At 44.9% G+C, this 18,367-nt stretch overlaps 1 protein-coding gene across 4 annotated transcripts in view; it reads left to right on the top strand.

Annotated features, from left to right (window-relative positions):
- The window catches only part of PPM1H (protein phosphatase, Mg2+/Mn2+ dependent 1H), a 334,697-nt gene that overhangs the window by 88,178 nt on the left and 228,152 nt on the right, over nt 1-18,367 (top strand). For all 4 annotated transcript variants that reach the window (XM_063927727.1, XM_063927728.1, XM_063927730.1 and 1 more), the window contains one exon: nt 5,594-5,759. In XM_063927727.1, the coding sequence (XP_063783797.1) occupies nt 5,594-5,759 (166 nt within the window). The remainder of the gene's footprint in view (nt 1-5,593; nt 5,760-18,367) is intronic.

Genomic DNA, 18,367 nt, shown 5'->3' with positions numbered 1-18,367 from the left:
TCACCTGCACATGCACCGGAAAATAAGTCTATCTTCCAGGACTAGAATATCTCTCCTGTGGTGGCTGCAAAGTTCTCACCTTCTAGAGGGACGCAGGTTCGGGATCCAGGATTGGGTCCTGCTGACCACGGATGCAAGTCTCCGAGGCTGGGGAGCAGTCACACAAGGAAGAAGTTTCCAGGGAAAATGGTCAAGCCAGGAAACTTGTCTCCTCATAAACGTTCTGGAGTTAAGAGCCATTTACAACGGCCTTCTGCAAGCGGAACACATTCTTCGAGGTCTACCTGTCCTGATTCAGTCGGACAACGTAACAGCGGTGGCGTACGTAAACCGCCAGGGCAGAACAAAGAGCAAGGCAGCGATGGCGGAGGCCACAAGAGTTCTCTGCTGGGCGGAAAAGCACGTGAGCACTCTGTCAGCAGTTTTCCTTCCGGGCGTGGACAACTGGGAAGCAGACTTCCTCAGTAGACATGATCTCCATCCAGGAGAGTGGGCTCTTCATCAAGAGGTGTTTGCAGAAGTGACAAGTCGTTGGGGAATTCCTCAAATAGACATGATGGCGTCTCGCCTCAACAAGAAGCTTCCGAGGTATTGTTCCAGGTCATGGGACCCCCAAGCCAGTGCAGTGGACGCCCTGGTAACTCCGTGGGTGTTTCAGTTGGTATGTGTGTTCCCTCCACTTCCTCTCATTCCAAAAGTGTTGAGGATCATAAGACGAACAAGGGTTCCGGCAGTACTCGTCGTTCCAGATTGTCCACGGAGGGCCTGGTATCCGGATCTTCAGGAATTGCTCATAGAAAGAAGATCCTTGGCTGCTTCCTCTCAGAGAGGACCTGTTACTGCAGGGGCCATGCGTATTTCAAGACTTACCGCGGCTGCAATTGATGGCGTGGAGGTTGAACGCCAAATCCTAGCTCGAAAGGGTTTTCCCGGGGAAGTCATCCCCTTAAGGAGAGTCTTAAGGCTAGAAAGGAGGTCCCGGCGATGCATTATCACCGTATTTGGAGAAAATATGTGTCGTGGTGTGAAGCCAAGAAAGCTCCTACGGAGGAGTTTCAGCTGGGTCGTTTCCTCCATTTTTTGCAGGCAGGCGTGGATGCAGGCCTGAAATTGGGTTCCATCAAAGTGCAGATTTCGGCTTTATCTATTTTCTATCAAAAAGAATTGGCCGCCCTTCCTGAAGTTCAGACTTTCGTGAAGGGAGTGCTGCATATCCATCCTCCGTTTGTGCCACCCGTGGCACCGTGGGATCTTGACGTGGTGTTACAATTTCTTATGTCTCACTGGTTTGAACCTTTGCGTAAGGTTGAGTTGAAATTTCTCACTTGGAAAGTGGTCATGCTTTTGGCCTTGGCGTCCGCCAGACGGGTGTCGGAGTTGGCGGCTTTGTCTCACAAGAGCCCATATTTGATTTTCCATGTGGATAGAGCGTAATTGAGGACTCGTCAACAATTTCTGCCGAAGGTGGTTTCTTCGTTTCACATAAATCAACCTATTGTGGTGCCTGTGGCTACGGATGCCGTGACGGTGCTAAAATCTCTCGATGTCGTAAGAGCTTTGAAAATTTATGTCGCCAGAACGCTTCTTGTTAGGAAAACAGAGGCTCTGTTTGTCCTGTATGCTTCCAACAAGATTGGAAATCCTGCTTCCAAGCAGACTATTGCACGCTGGATTTGTAATACGATTCAGCACGCTCATTCTATGGCTGGATTGCCGTTGCCGAAGTCAGTGAAGGCCCATTCTACCAGGAAGGTCGGCTCATCTTGGGCGGCTACTTCAACTTTGCCGAGCAGCTACGTGGTCGGGTTCAAACACTTTTGCTAAGTTCTACAAGTTTGATACCCTGGCTGATGAGGACCTCATGTTTGCTCAATCGGTGCTGCAGAGTCGTCCGCACTCTCCCGCCCAGTCTGGAGCTATGGTATAGACCCCATGGTCCTTTTGGAGTCCCCAACATCCTCTAGGACGTAAGAGAAAATAGGATTTTAATACCTACTGGTAAATCCTTTTCTCCTAGTCCGTAGAGGATGCAGGGCGCCCATCCCAGTGCGGACTGTTACTTGCAGTTGTATTGTTAGTTGTTGTTTTCGGTTACACGAAGGTTGTGTATCGGTTATGTTCAGCTTGTTGCTGTTTTTCGTTCCTACTGTTATCTGGTATTCCTGCTAATCCAGTTGTATTGTGTGTTTGTGGTGTGAGCTGGTATGTTTCTCACCATTAGTGTAACAAAAATCCTTTTCCTCGAAATGTCCGTCTCCCTGGGCACAGTTCCTATAACTGAGGTCTGGAGGAGGGGCATAGAGGGAGGAGCCAGTTCACACCCATTCAAGGTCTTATAGTGTGCCCATGTCTCCTACGGATCCCGTCTATACCTCATGGTCCTTTTGGAGTCCTCAGCATCCTCTACGGACTAGGAGAAAAGGATTTACCGGTAGGTATTAAAATCCAATTTTTCTCAAAAGCAGTTTTGCTGCGATATTCTTTTAAATGCAAGACTTTTTCAGACCATTTTTTAATTGTTTGTCCTATGTTTTTTAAGCCCATCAACTTTTCATTATTGGAGCTATGCTTCCTACCATCTTTAGAGTTTAATTTTCAATGTTCAGCTTCAAGCGCCACTAACGCTGGGTACACAGTAAAACGGTCTCAGACTGATAGGTAGTTTTCGGCCAAATCGGAACAACATATTGGCTGGATCGTTCAATGTGTATGCCCAATCTCTGTACACCTGCGGTCGCATGCCATATATTTTGGTCAGCCATGCTGCATGGCCATTCAGAAGATATCGTATGCGACCTGGTGCAGTTTAATGAAGGACAGATCAGTGATCGTTCCATGGGTAGTTACATCGTTTTGATTTGTACCGCAGATACGATATATCGGCATCGTCCTGATGTGTAACCGGCATTGCACTAAATTTCAAAACCTACAATTCAGGCCTCTGCATGTGACCCTTAACACATCTGTCTTTGGTTATTTGGTATCTTGCTTTGGTTTTGCACTTATCTAGTGGCTGACACTGTTTTTGTTATTTGGTTCTGAGACTTTTTTTTATATTCCCTAGTCCTCTGTATGTATATTGTTCATTTAATCTTTTGAGGAACATTTGAGCCAGTGACTTACAGTACAAAACAATATAGGACAAGCACAGGATATATTAACATGTTGCATCAGCAGACGACACTGTAATAAGTATCAGTGCTAGAAAATCGAGAGATTTGGTGATGGTATAAGTAGGAGAAGGAAAATAACATGAGTGAAGAGGGCCATGCTCGTGAGAGCTTACATTTTATAGGGGAAGGGCAGACAGAAATGGACATACAGTATGTCATTGGTAATTCTAGTCCCAGGTAGTGGGGGTTAAATTAGAAGTGTTATGAGCTGTGTGAAATTGACTGGAAAGCTATTGTTAACTCCTTTTCAAAACTAATGTTCACAAAATGACAGCAGGCCATATTGTCTTCATCTCGTGGCCTGTATAACTGGGTATATGGCCAGCTACAGCTAGCGCGTTGCCAGGTCCAATGTTCATTGGACTTTGCAGACAGCCAGCTCCAAAAAATGAAAGATCAGAGTAGCTGCAATTATCACTGTGCTTTACATAAAGGGAAATTGTTTTCTAAAAATGTGCTGCTGAGGGCCACTCCAGTATTTCTGTCCCCATTAGTCCTGACACTGTTAAGTCCTAGATAGCAAATGGAGCCACTGACTTCACTGCCCACTGTCATGTAAGCTAGAGCAGCTGTTCTGGCTATGACTATTACCCCTTTCACATCGCAAAAATAACCCGGTATATTGCCGAGTTTGAGCCGTGTCAACCCGGTTTGAGGTGCAGTGTGAAAGCGCCATTATGAATTTACCGTGTCAAACAACCCGGTATTTTAACCCGTGTAAAAAGAAGGATCCTACACGGTTCAGAACCGGTTCATTTGGCAGTGTGAAAGCCTCAGACCCGCTATATTCAACCCGGTAATCTTAAAAAGGAGGTGATAGGTTGACTCCCTGCATGATGTCACCTGTCTGAACCCGGAAATAAACAGGCAGCACGCTTTAAACAGTGTGTTTTTATTTATACTACATTCACAGTGCTGCATTGCTACAGTGCTTGGAGAATATGGCAAACTGGAGTGAGGATGAGGTTAGGGAGCTGTTACGGATAAGAGGGGAGTCGGAAATCACCCACCAAATGACAGGGACTGTTAAGGATGCAATCACGTACAAAAACATAACGAAGATGCTTGCAGCCTCTGGATTCCACCGTACCTCCCAGCAGGTAATCAGTAAGGCTGAATCCAAGAGCAGTACAGCAGAGACTATCACAAAGTCTATAGAGACATGTGCTGTGTCGGCCATGATTGCTGCACTACTGAGCACTCCCCAGCCCCTCCTTGTAATACCTTTCAAACCTCATCAATAGGAGACAGAAAAGTCCATTTATAATGACATCACAAATGTTTTCAAAGGGTGAACCGGGTTCAGTGTGAAAGGCACCAACCCGGGAATAACCCGGTAATAACACGGCTCCAAACTGCGATGTGAAAGGGGTATAGCGTGTTCAGACCCGGGTCGGAAGCATGTTCAAAAGCCGGTTCTTTACCGGGTTAGCGATGTGAAAGCGGTATATGTTGTGTGGTATCATAAGACACTACTCTTCACATACAGCATAGTGGTCTGTTGCTGCAGTGGGGCACGTGCTGAAGGCCTATTGACTGCAATTTGTCATGTTAGGTATAATGCACTTCTGTTTTCTACATTAATTATTTAGGGACCTGTATTTGTCATGCTTCTGGCTTCTCATTTATTGAGGAAAATTCTCTTCTCAGATGAAATGATATATGCCAATGATGCAACTTGCAGTATAGAATGATTCAGAAATCTACTCTGCATTATTACTAAATGTCAATTTAAATGTTTTAGAATTGTGCAGTTGTTCTGTTTTAATTAAGGAATCCAGTATACATCAGCTTCAGTGGGCATTCCAAATAACAATGATCCACGTGTATTGTCGGGAACGCGGCCAAACTCCACAGGTTTTAGCCCTGTTTCCGACAATGTCAATCCAACTTTAAAAAAAGTCGGAATGACGTTGTCGGGAACGGACCAAACCTGTCGAGTTTGGCTGAGCATTGAATACTCACGTGTTGGATCCTTTCTGTTGGAAAGGATCCGACATGAATTGAATATACCTTGATGTTATAAAAACACAGATCACTTAAATCCAATGAAAAGACCAGTTGATCAAATTACCTAGTAATACTTCAGTAAAAGCAATTGAAATAGTCTGCAATAGTGATCTGAATAGGGTTACCTGTTGATGAGAAGGAGAGAGGAGTCCATTTGCAATCGATATCAGTTGAAGATGTAACTAATTACATGCAGGTATAACGCTGCTATTAATTCTAAGCTGGCACTTTATAATAGGTACTTTATATATAAGGCACTCTAGCATCCTAAAGAACTGGCATCCAAACCCTTATAATTAAGCATCCCACTCTCACGATTAAAGGCGCGCTGCCTAGTGTCTTTATGAATTCAGTTATGCTACACTTAAATAATTGCTTTCTAAATTTCATATGTTTATTTTATTTTCCAGGGTGATAAATGCAGGTAAGAGCACACACAATGAGGATCAGGCAAGCTGTGAGGTGATGTTTGTGAAGAAGAAACCTGGTGTCCAGTCTACCCCCAACAAGGCCACTACAAACAAGAGAAGATCCTCTCTACCCAATGGAGAAGGCTTACAACTAAAGGAAAACTCGGTAAATGCCATAATGAGTTTTGGGGGCTGATTCAATTGTTTTTATTCCCGTTTGAGCTCCCAAAGCACGGAGTACATGAACATTTCAGCTCGCACCTCATGAGGCAGCTAGCTGAAATGTTTCCTCAGCTGCATGAGCGCCCAAACAGAGCAACAATTGAAATGCCCTGTTGGCCGCCGTCTAGTGGCGTACGGGGAGACCAACAATTGAATATGCCTCTTAGAATGCAGCATATTAAGTAGAGTGAGTTATGATATGCCACGTTTACAGTTTGATGATATTTTAAAATGTCATGGGACAGTTTGTGATGGAACAAGTTTAGATGGTTTTATGGACCTTCTTGTATTACAATCATTATCATGTCACTTTAATGGATTAATCCCCTGAAAGAATTAAGTTGTTAACATAAATCATTGTGGCAGACTAGAAGAAGCAGCTTGGTAATTACCCCTTTTCATCTTCGTTTGATTTATCAGTCAGACTGCGAAGTGATTACAGTACTTCTGTAGATTTTTTTTTATTACTTCAATAATTTTTTATTTTAAAATAGAACAGCTTCAAGTTTCAGGGGTACAGAAAGGGGAAGGGGTACAGTGCAGGTAGGGGGGCACATCAACAATAATGTAAATAAAATACATTCAGACTGTAGACCGTAATAAATTCACAGATGCATGTAAGAAGGTAGGTGGAAGGGTGGGACACGATTTAGTGACCCGGACTTGGGGTGAGGTCTGGTTCGTTCAGAGGAAATTGGGCTGAATCAGAGCCGGTGGGGTCGGCAGAGGCCTGGGTCCGCACTCTAGATTGTTCATAATCCCCCCCCCCCCCCAAAAAAAAAAAAAAGCGGCTAAACAGGGACAAGAGCCAAAAACGTGATCGACATCGCCAACTTCCCCACATTGCCGCCAACAAAATTTAGAACAGGACGGCCAAAACAGGTGGAGTCTATTTGGGGTCAAATACAGCCTATACAGCAATTTTGTATGCATCTCAGTGTGACTAAGACATTTGGACATATCGTAAAATGACATGTAGATGTTATTCCATTGAGAATCAGACAAAACAACTCCTAAGTCCTTCTCCCACTTAATTTGCGCCTTAACTTTGGGGTTGGGTAGTAAGGCAATAAGTAGTTTATACCAAAAGGAGACCTCGCGGTTAGAATCAGTTCTATACAACCTAGCGTAAACCTGTTGAGTGTGCGGGTTAAAGTCTTTGGTAGTAGAGGGGAGCGTGCTCCACCAGTGTCTAAGTTGGTAGTAGCTTAATCGTGCCAATTCTGATAAGTTAAATGTACATTGCAGGGTGGGGAAGGGCAATAGGAAAAGAGGGGAGAGAGACTCTTTGTTGGGGCACTCTTAGTCCAAGAGTGGACTAAGAGTGCCCCAACAAAGAGTCTCTCTCCCCTCTTTTCCTATTACTTCAACTTATTGACTCTGGGAGCACCACCGACAAGTGATCAGCACTCATAGTGCATATAATTACTCCTAAGTCGGTCACAGATAAAGACCTGACGTTGGTCAATATCTGTACAAACAACCTGTTGCGGAACTACCCCTTTGTAGATTAACCAGGGTGGGGAAGGGCGTCAGAACTGATCCGTCAAGCAAATCACTCAAAAAGGAGAGTCCATAGAGGTGCCAATGGGAAACATTCAAATTCAGAATCCGTTTTACCAGAGCGCGGAGAGATAGAGAAGTGAAGGTCGGCGGAACAACCGCTAGTTTCGCCGCCAATTTGTCCCATACTTGTAACGATGCACGGGTAGAGGGGAGTAGTGGCAAAGGAGATGGTCGAAGGCTCCTAGGAGTTTTTAAGATACCTTCTAAGTGGACGTACATGCCGCTCTCTCCAGACACGCCCACCCCAGATCAGGATTAGCAACCCCATATGCCTTTAGGTGTGCGAATACGCACGCTTCATGATAAAGAGTGAGATCAGGCAGGGCCAGTCCACCCAGGAGCTTGGGTGGAACCATCCTTGAGTGGGCTATTTTAGGGGTCCAGGATGCCCATACATATTTGGTCATAATGGCTGAAAATGTATCCAAATATCGTTTAGTGAAGGAATAGAGTATAGTTTGAAAGAGGTACATTAATTTGGGGAGAAGGGACATTTTAAACGCTGCGAGGCGCCCTAGCCAGGAAATGTCATACAGCGACCAGGATCTGGTCAAGGAGGACAGCGAAACAAGAAGGGGTATAAGGTTGTTATCAAACACTGCATCTATATTAGCAGAAATATACACGCCTAAATATTTAATGGACAAGGTTTACCAATTATAAGGATACATTGATTGTAGAGTAGCAAGAGAATCAATAATGTTGAGTGGAAGGGCATCCGTTTTTGACGTGTTAAGTTTATAGTAAGAAGCCTTGCTATAACTATCTAAAATTAAAATGCAGATGTAGGAGGGACACCACGGGTTGGTTACAAATAAAAGAACATCATCGGCAAATAAACATAATTTATGTGGGCGGTTTCCAAGAAAAACACCTGGAAGTAAAGGGTCAAGGTGAATCTTGGCCGCCAGGGGTTCAATAGCCAATACAAAAATGAATGGGGACAGGGGGCAGCCCTGCCGTGTTCCATTAGTAATAGGAAACACATCTGACAAGAAGCCAGTACTGAATCCCCCGGCCGAGGGGCAACTTTACAATGCTAACATAGAGGTGAGTATCCGGCCGCAGAAACTAAATCTTAAAACTGATCTCATATACGGCCAACTTAACCGATCAAAAGCCTTCTCTGCATCCAGGGACAGCAAGAGAAGGCCCTGATCAGTTGTCAGGGAGTCTAGCAGGTTGAAGACCCTGCGAGTATTGTCTGATGTTTGCCTTCCGGGCACAAACCCGACCTGGCCCGGGTGGATCAAAGCAGGTAAAAGGAGCTTAACTCGATTGGCTATAATCTTGGCGTACAATTTAATATCCCCATTCAACAATGCTATGGGTCCATAATTTTGGCAGGAGGATGGGTCTTTCCCGGGTGTGGGTAATGTCACCACCTCTGCCTCCAGCATTTGGAGGGACACCTTTTTCTGTTATAGTATTAAAAACGTGTGTTAATGGGGATGTCAAAAGCCCTTGGTATACTTTGTAAAAGTCATTGACAAAACCATCTGGTCCCAGGGTTTTACCATTGGGCAGGGATTTGATCGCCTTAGTCCAAGGAGCGTTTAAGAGCTCCACTTGGGTTTCCGTCAAAGAGGGGAGATGAATGGAGTCTAAAAAGTCATCAATAGATGACGCTGACGGTTGGGGGGTAGTGAGATCAGATGAGAGGTTATAAAGCTGGGCATAACAACAGGCAAATGGGGAAAGTTAAAAATGTTATCCTATTCCGAGCCTGTTGGGCCCGTAACTTCCGGGCTAGTAATTTACCTGGTCTATTGCCAGATGTAGAAAATCTTCTACGCAGTCTATTTAATGCTTCCTGGGTGCCTGCCATTAAAAGTTTTTGCAAGTGAGCCTGTGTACTGGCTAGGTCCTTACGGATAGACGGAGATGGGAGCTGCTTGATTTGATCCTCAAGACGCTTCAATTTAGTTTCTTGATCTAATTGGCGTTTAGTTGATTGCCGTTTAAGGAAAGCACCCGCTTGAATGGCTACCCCTCTAACTACCGCCTTCAAGGCGCACCAGTGATTTAGGGTGGACGTATCTGAAAGAGCATTAGACGATAAATAACCCGAAATTCTATCCTCAATCATCTTCCTAGCAGTGTGGTCAGAGGGTAAGTAAGGGAGAGAGACGCCATGGATGGGGTGGGAAATGTTGACGGTTCAGATCCCAACGGCACATTATCGGGGCATGATCCGACCACATGATGGGAGAATGTCTATTGAGTTTATATGTTGTAGGGTCCATGGGTCCATTTGTCACATCGTGAGTATGAGTTATGTACAGGGGAGTAGTAAGTGTAGTCTCTAGCGGAAGCGTTCTGAACCCTCCATGCATCATATAAATCGTATTCATTCAATAGGGACCGAAACCCAGTGGAGGACATGGATGGAGGGTCCGATCTCAGCGTGGCAACTCGTGGGTACCTATCTAATGTGGGGTCTAAAACCATGTTAAAATCTCCCATGAGCACCAGAGTACCTTTGCCAAAGGCCTGTATCTTAGCAAATAGTTTCCGGAGAAATGGAACCTGGTTAGCATTAGGGGCGTACACCAAGGCTATAGTGACCAATTTATCTGCTAGAAGGCCTTACACAATCAGAAACCGGCCTTTTTTATCCGCTAATTGTGATTGCAGCACAAAGGGTGTTCAGGCGCTAAACAAAATCGCAACCCCATTACGCTTAAACGGGCCATTTGCAAAGTACCGTTGGGGATACCTCTGGTAAAAACTGGTGGGCCTGAGAATGAAAAGTGAGTTTCTTGTAAAGCGTCAACGTCTGCTTTCTGCTTAAAAAAAAAATAGGTGAGGGCCAGCCTATGTTTATTGGGGGAATTGAGTCCCTTAATGTTTAAGGATAGGGGTGGTCATTCCGAGTTGTTGGCTCGCTAGCTACTTTTAGCAGCAATGCAAACGCAAAGTCGCCGCCCTCTGGGAGTGTATCTTAGCATAGCAGAATTGCTAACAAAATATTAGCAATTCTGCTATTAAGTATTTCCTTGCAGTTTCTGAGTAGCTCCAGACCTACTCCTAGATTGCGATCACCTCAGTCCGTTTAGTTCCTGGTTTGACGTCACAAACACACCCAGCGTCCAGCCAGCCACTCCCCCATTTCTCCAGCCACTCCTGCGTTTTTATCTGGCACGCCTGCGTTTTTTAGCACACTCCCGGAACCACCGTTACCACCCAGAAACACCCACTTCCTGTCAATCATTCTCTGATCAACAGAGCCACTGAAAAGCTTCTTTTGCCCGTGAGTAAAATTGCTTAGCGCGTGCGCCCTGCGGTGCATACGCATGCGCAGAACTGCCGGATTTTAGCCTATTGGCAATTCTGCTAAAATAGCAGCGAGCGAACAACTTGGAATGACCACCAGGGTCTGGACCATGGGATATAGGTGAAGTGTGTATTAATGACCCAAGCAACATTATACAGAACCACCTTGTAAAAAAAACAGTACAGAACAATGTGTTCCCAAAAAAGAACATATAGGCTAAAGAAAAAGAAAACAAGAACAAAAGTGCAGTAAAAAACCCCAAAACAAAATACAAGCCAAGGGGGGAAAAAAACAAGACGACCCTGTATATCGGGCCCGCATAGCTATTGCAAGGGGAAGACAAATTCAGTAGTATAACTAAGGGGGTAAATGTGGCCTTGCGCCACCACTCATAGTATATATTCATAAACAATGAGGGCAAACTGAGAGTCGCCCGCATAGAACATGCACTCAATAAACAGATTTAAAGCAGCCAACAACTTCAACAGAGGCAACAAAACATAAAGAACCGGTGAGAAAAGAACATAGAGATACAACATACGGTTCAAATTACGGAAAGCATATCGTAAAACACATATGTATGCTAGTGCATAACTCACGGATTCCCAGGGGATAGTCCCAAACAAACAGCATAGAGCAATGCGGAGCAACTTGAACTCCTCAAGCAACAAAAGTGATCCGAACTCTCAGGTCGTGGCCCATTCAGTGCGGGGAAGAGGACGAGCACTAGGCCGCTGAGGTTGTTTGACGGAAATGTCCCAGTCTGACATCAGCTTGACCCCGGCGTCCAGGGAGGCAACAACATAGGAGGACCCCTCGTAAGAGATGATGAGCTTTACCGGGAAACCCCACCGATAGGGTATGTCGTACGCACGGAGGGCCGCCGTTATCGGAGCTAGGTTCTTTCTCTTCGCTATAGTCACTGCTGAGAATCCGGAAAGATTTGGATCCCTCCAAGGACATCGGAATCCCCCGCTGCTCTAGCCGCTCTGAGGATCTTCTCTTTAGTGGGAAATAAATGGACGCGGAGAAGGGTGTCCCTAGGGAGATCAATGGGTACCGTGCACGGAAAGCGGTGAATTCGGTCAATAAGCAAGTCCCGATCGTCCGCGTCCGATAGCAACTTACGGAAGAGGGCCATGGTATAGCCTTCCAATTCTGAGATGGCCACTGAGTCAGGGATGCCCCAGATCTTAATGTTTTTTGTCTTGAGCAGTCCTCCATATCTGCCATTTTATCCCTAAGGGTATCCAGATCGGTCCTTTGCTGGTCATGTGCAGTAATGAGATCATTATGAGATGCTACAAGCTCCTCCATCTTGCTCCAAATGATCTGTGCGATTTCCAACCTCAGCTAGGTCCGACTTCACCTCCCTGACTGGCGCCATGAGATCAGCTTGCCAAATCAGATTTGAATGCCGACCTGGCATAAAGATTTCACTGTCAAAGGGGCCTCAGAGTCCACATCTATGCCAGAAATGGACAGGGAGGACAGCGGGCTGCCTGATTTCACCAGGCCCGATGAGGTACCGGAAGAGTCGTCCAGGAATGAGGGAGGGGCAAGCGTCGTCTTCTGCACGGGAGAGGACACCTTGGGTGGCAATGCCCCTTTCAACTTTTTAGGGGGCATGATGGTAGGAGTCGTAGAATGATGTAAAAGAACAGTATAGATTGTACGCCAGATATCAGTAGGTAGGTGACCAGGAGCTCAACACTGAATGTCATCATCCAGCAGGGCTGCATGTTGCTGGAAAGAATACCCGGCCTGGGTCTGCTACTAATTTGGAGCTCCCCACTAAAGCTACATGCCCCACAGGACTGGGTGCCCAGATGTGCCAGTTGCCAGATATCTGTGGTTGACGGACAGGGCACAAGCCTAAATCTGACAATGGGGAAGGGAACCAGAGCAGCACCAGTGCTCTAGCAGCAGGCTCCCCTGGATCACTACAGCAGGGCTAGTGCAACAATTGAGCTCAGAATATGCCCAGAGCTCCAGGTAGCGGGTAAGGGTCTGGGACCAGTAAACCTGAGCAACAGCTGCCACTCAGGGGGCGAGATCCCGGGGCCACTGATAAGGGGAGAAGCAGGACTCATAGAGGGAGCACAGTCCCAGGTGCAGAGAGGGAAGCCTGGCCTATCCCCAGCGCACTCACTTGTAAGTAGTGGTGGCCACCGCTAGTAGAGCCGGCCGGGGAGAGCTCAGTAGAGTCAGAGGGGATCGGGCAGGGAGACTCGTGGCTTACTTCCGGCAAGCAGCGGGTCCCGTCCGGCTACGGCAGTCACAGGCGCCGGCCACTCTTAACGCTAGGTCCGGCTTGAGGGAGTGGGGAAGGCCACAACCACCGGGAGTGCTGGAAACACTCCCCGGCTCCACAGCACGATCCCTGCCAGTCTCCGAGGGTATACAGGGAAAACGGGGTACAGGTTAGTCCCCAGAGAGTTAATTAAGGTGCAGCCCAGCAAGAGCTCACTTTAGGACACATCCTGCTATCTCCGCCGCCAAGCCACACCCCACTTCTGTAGATTTGTAACAGTGTTCTGTGACTGCCATGAAAACACAAGCACATGATAGTGTAGTGAGCAGAGAGACTATAGAAATGTATCCTTAGCTCTGTTTCACTGTGGTGTCCTCCCCTTCCTACCTCACATGACAGTCTGAAAGCTTGCGTCTGTGTGGCAGATTATGGGGCTAATTCAGGTTGGATCGTAAATAGCGGGGAGCGGCAATGCTCCATTTCCAAGACTGAGCATTGTGGGGGGCGGCGACTGAGAAACTGGGGTGGTGCCATTCAAACGGTGGGCATGAGCAAGGGAAGCTGCATGGCGTCACACATAGCCGCTGCAGTCACAAAAATGGTGGCGGGCCTCCTGCGGCTGTAGTCAGGCAGGAGGCTATCGATTTTTATTTTTTGTTTTTGCGGTCACGCTGAAATTGCGGTGTGACCTCAATTTTAGCGTAATCAGGGGGGGGGGTTAGTATGATGGGGGCCTTGCCCTATGATGGGCGGTCCTCAGCATATGATCCAGAGGATTGCAAATTCTGCTACTTAACAGAATTTGCAATCCTTACTGAATCAGATACTATAATCCATATGTAATAGCCCGCGATTTGCAGGGGGAGCCAGCGCGGTTCCTGCAAGATAGTCATGCTGGCTACCACAAATCACAAGCTATTACATTTGGCCATATGTGTGTCAGACAGCCAATGTGTTTTGTGTCTGTCTTGCACACTGTGACATTCTCTCTCTCCTTCCCCCTTAGCCATCACATGACCTGCTAAGGGATGTGAGCATGTTGAAGCCATATTTGTTTTCCCTTCGGAGAATGGTATTGAAATGAAATTTGTAGAATTATAGTTAACAATGATGGCTGTCAGATGCATGCTTAATAGACACTTGCTATTTAAAAAAAAGAAGAAAAATCCTATGTAGGGTTGCTGCATTATCTGAGCAAGCTTATAATGTGCACTGTTGGATCTTAAATAGCTCTCATTAATAAGTAGACTTAATAATGCCAATGTAATTAGACATGTATTCACTGAATAAGAGAGACTGTATTGTGCTATTGATCAGTATGGAAAAATAAATACATTCCCAGGGACAAATCTTTAACACTTGGAACTGTGCCTGGAAATTGGAGACAGATGACTATGAGTTTGTTGATGACAAATGTTTAGGAAAAAAAAAGTTTATTGTTTTCTGTGAATTTCTAATGTGTTCCTGAATATTTTACCACCTCCCGATATGTTTCTCAATTCTACTGTATTTTGAAAAATGGGAATTGGCTAATGCGTGTTAACCCATAGGTCCCAGGTTAAGCTACGGAATTACCCCTCGCGGTAAGCCCCGGTGGGTACACAATGCAGCTTTTTACTTGCATATATCTTTTTGTCATTTGTAGTAGCTTTATCCCCTGAGTTTGATTTTATTCCTTCCTCATACATGTGGGCATTTTTTGTTTTTAAAACCTGTCAAATACCCCTTGATGTAGACATTCCAAAAATAATGTATGAAAAGGCACCTGTACACACACAAACAGAATTGAGGAAAATATAATGAAGTGATACAGAATCGCTTATCACATACATCGTTGAAGGGCATCGGGCATCCCAGGGGCCACATACTGCCCTCCAAGCCTTCACTTAACGCCTCCAACTTATTCCTACTTTGTTGTCATAACAGTTTATAGCTTATGTTTTTTAAAAGGCCTGCTGATATATTGTTACAGATAGGGGTATCTTTCATTGATCAAATTTATCTTGCTACAGAGATGGAGTAATGTTAGACCCCCTTTGAAGGTTAGACAGCCACCTAATGGGCCATCAAATTCTATCAGGTTTCCTATCACTGAAGTACAATAGTACACTATACTGCGGGGAGTCTTTAAGAAAAAACAACTAATGCTTTGTTAATAGTGAGGACAAAGTAAATGGCTATAAGCAGCATTTCTCAACACATATGTTAACATGCATCCTTTAGGATCTGTAGTCATAAAGGAAACTTCATTCTTGCAAATATTTTATTATTTAAATCATTATACACCACACTCAGATACTGCATATCATATAGAAGTTTGCCGTTTCATTTTGTCATCTAAATCTGAAAACTTTTAAAAGGTTGATCATGAACGCTTTTACATTTTGTAGTGTTATAATAATATCTTTGATTTCAAATGCAAAGGGACTGATTAAGTACACAGATGAAACTGCATGTGTAACTGGTGAACCATGCTATGAACTAACAACCCCGTAACCTCTGAAATTGAGATAGGAACTGTTTATTCATGGCAATTAACTGAAGTACCAGAATTACATGTACTGTATTGTAGTTTGGTAATCTTCAATAGAACATTTGAAATTGCTAGGGACCTCTGGGTCATGGAAAGCTGCATTTTGTTAATAGCCTATAGCCATTAAATTATCTGTATATCTGTATTTTAAAATGGCATACGGTCTAATGTAAAGTGTGACATCAGATGCTAATGTTTCTAATGCAGGTACTGGTCAGTTGAATGCCTGTTAGCGTGCACACTTGAGACATTAGATATGCTGCTGGGGTCCACATTCCACCATCTGGAGCCTGTCTTACAGTATGAATCTGAGTGTACATTAGACAGTGCTTTGTGAGTTCCCATTGAGAGCATTCATGGGGAGGTAACGGGGCTAGTCAAATGCGGGCGTGTCACATCCATAGGGTAGAACAGAAGTTCTGTGGTGTTACTGATGTGCACCCAATGCTGCATCTGTGTACGCAAGTGGTGGATTAGAGACTCAGCCTGTGGGCGTCTTTGTACCAAATACAGTGGCTGCGGCATTAGCATCATTTCTCAGGTCCGCTGAGTACAAAGACGACATCATGAGGGGATTTTCGTCCACCCCGGAATCAGTTCAGAATCACAAGTGAAGTAATTGGAACCACCTGTGGATCTTTTAAAATGGGTCAGTCAGCAATGCCTACACCTGTGCTGAAGTATGGAAACCTGCACTGTTAGGATCCCCGTGGACTGGAGTTGGGAAACACTGCACTTCCCCAACATGCCATCTATATAAGCCATCAAAATAAAATAAAAATTATGTGAATGTCAATGCACATGGTTTCCTTTTTTTGCGGGGTGTGGTCTCATTTTTATACTTCTGTGGTTTAATGCACAATTACAATGTATCTGTGCTGAAAAACACACATGCATTGTTTATACAATCTCCTTATACTAAGAACATTTACCTAAAAAAATAATAAATAATCATTGATCTGACAGAGCTAAATTTCTTTGTCGTATAAACAACCCTTAATGAAGTCTAAGAACACAGTACGCTGTTTACTTAAGAAGTACCGTAAGGGTACGCTAGTTGCGTAACGATCGCTTAGCCGTAGGCGAGACGCTCAAGCGTCACGTTCGCTCACGGCCCAGTGATCACAGGACAGCAAGTTATTGGTGATGACTAGAGTAATGATTCGCTATGGCGTAGCGGACGCTCGAGACCACGAGGAGATCACCAGCGGCGCAGACGCTCACAACGCTATACCTTTATGTCTAAACCTTTTATCAATGAAATACACAGAATACCTTAATGTGAATACAGGGTGTAAGTGCAACCTTGTGTAACCTGACTAACTACAAAGCTGCTTGAGCGTCACCGACGCTCAAGTGAACACTTAAAACTATAGGAAATACACAGATACTGGTTTAGGGTCCAAAGCCTATTATCTGTATTATAACTATTATACTTGCAAAAAGAATCACAGTACAAATGATACACTACAATATAACAGAGACTTCCTAACCGAATAACTATACAAGAAATACAATACAATACTATGCTGATCTAATACAATACAATATTAGTCAATGGGAGATACGAGAGAAAGAGAAGGGAGAGAGAGAGAGAGAGAGAGAGATTGGCTCACAGTAAGACAATATGATTACGGAGAAAAACTTACGCACAAAGGGTATGATCGCATGCGCCTCTGGACATCCAGCTTCCCGATTATCAGCAATGAGAACCGTTTGATGAGAAGTGCAAGCTGGATGCCACAGGCCCGTCTTTTATGCTACTCACACAATGCAATCTAATGGTCCCTACAACCTCATTGTCCATTGGACGCAGGAATTCGGCTTCGCACTATAACAAAAGGTCATAGGGTGATTCATACAGGTGGGCTGTGACGATTTCAAACGGCTCAGGTGGGTGGGAAACTAGGTTTCCCGCCGCATACCTGAGTATGAGTAAATAATAGAAATGGACATAAACTTCTTATGTCCATAACTATCCGCACGAGTGATTAATACGCTCCAAACCAACACCGGAATATTGCTATTTAAATACTCTTCCGATGGGTACCAAACACTGCTGTATGATTCCTGTTAGACCCTTAGCACAATACAAAGAGGGATTCCTCCGTTCAGGGACATTCCATATTAACCAAACTTTCAGAATCTATCAAAGGGACCATGGTCTACAAACTACATTAATTGTGAAAATATGTAACGATTGGGTCGCACGCTACGACTACATACTCTTTACCGTAAATACGCATACCGATGCGAGCGGGTGCACGCATCAGCGGGTATGCGCTATCACGGGAAAGCGCACGCATGCGCAGCGCGGACCAGCGTGAGGTGCAAATATGGCAGCGTGTATAGGGATATTTTTCTGACTTTGACAGTCCACCCTTTGGCAGTCAATAATAACTGCCACCTTCAAAACAAAAAAAGGAGAAAAATATAAGTCAGGGGTTAATTCATTTCCATGGTTGGGTAAGGAAGAAGAGAGGAGTAGGTGTGAAGAGGGTATGACCTAGTGAGAAAGCAGAAGCATGTGTGTATGAGTCCATGTTTGGAGGGTCATGTATCATCGTGCCGTACGTGTGGTAAATCAAGCTTCGAGGTATTGCGAAGTATACATTTGAATTCCTTCTTATCCCGTGGTACAGGTCTGTGGATGGGCTGTCAAACTTTACCGAGCTCTTTTCGGCTTTTGAACAAAATGGGGAGCACATTTTAGTTGATGATACATGAATGGGGGAATATGTGATTGCTGATATCTGTGCCTGTATTCCCTATACTATGTGTGTTATTACCTGAGGGTTGTAGAGATGAGGATGAAGAACACTTATGGAAAATGCAATGATATTCTATGTCAGGTAAATGTACATCTGTCGTTGAAGTTTTGTTCGGTATCTGTTGAGAGTCGTCTTCTTTGCGCTGTATTGC

This window comes from Pseudophryne corroboree, chromosome 6 (assembly GCF_028390025.1).
Source record: "Pseudophryne corroboree isolate aPseCor3 chromosome 6, aPseCor3.hap2, whole genome shotgun sequence".
NCBI classification, from domain to species: Eukaryota; Metazoa; Chordata; class Amphibia; order Anura; family Myobatrachidae; genus Pseudophryne; species Pseudophryne corroboree.
This window is presented reverse-complemented; position numbering and strand designations above follow the sequence as displayed.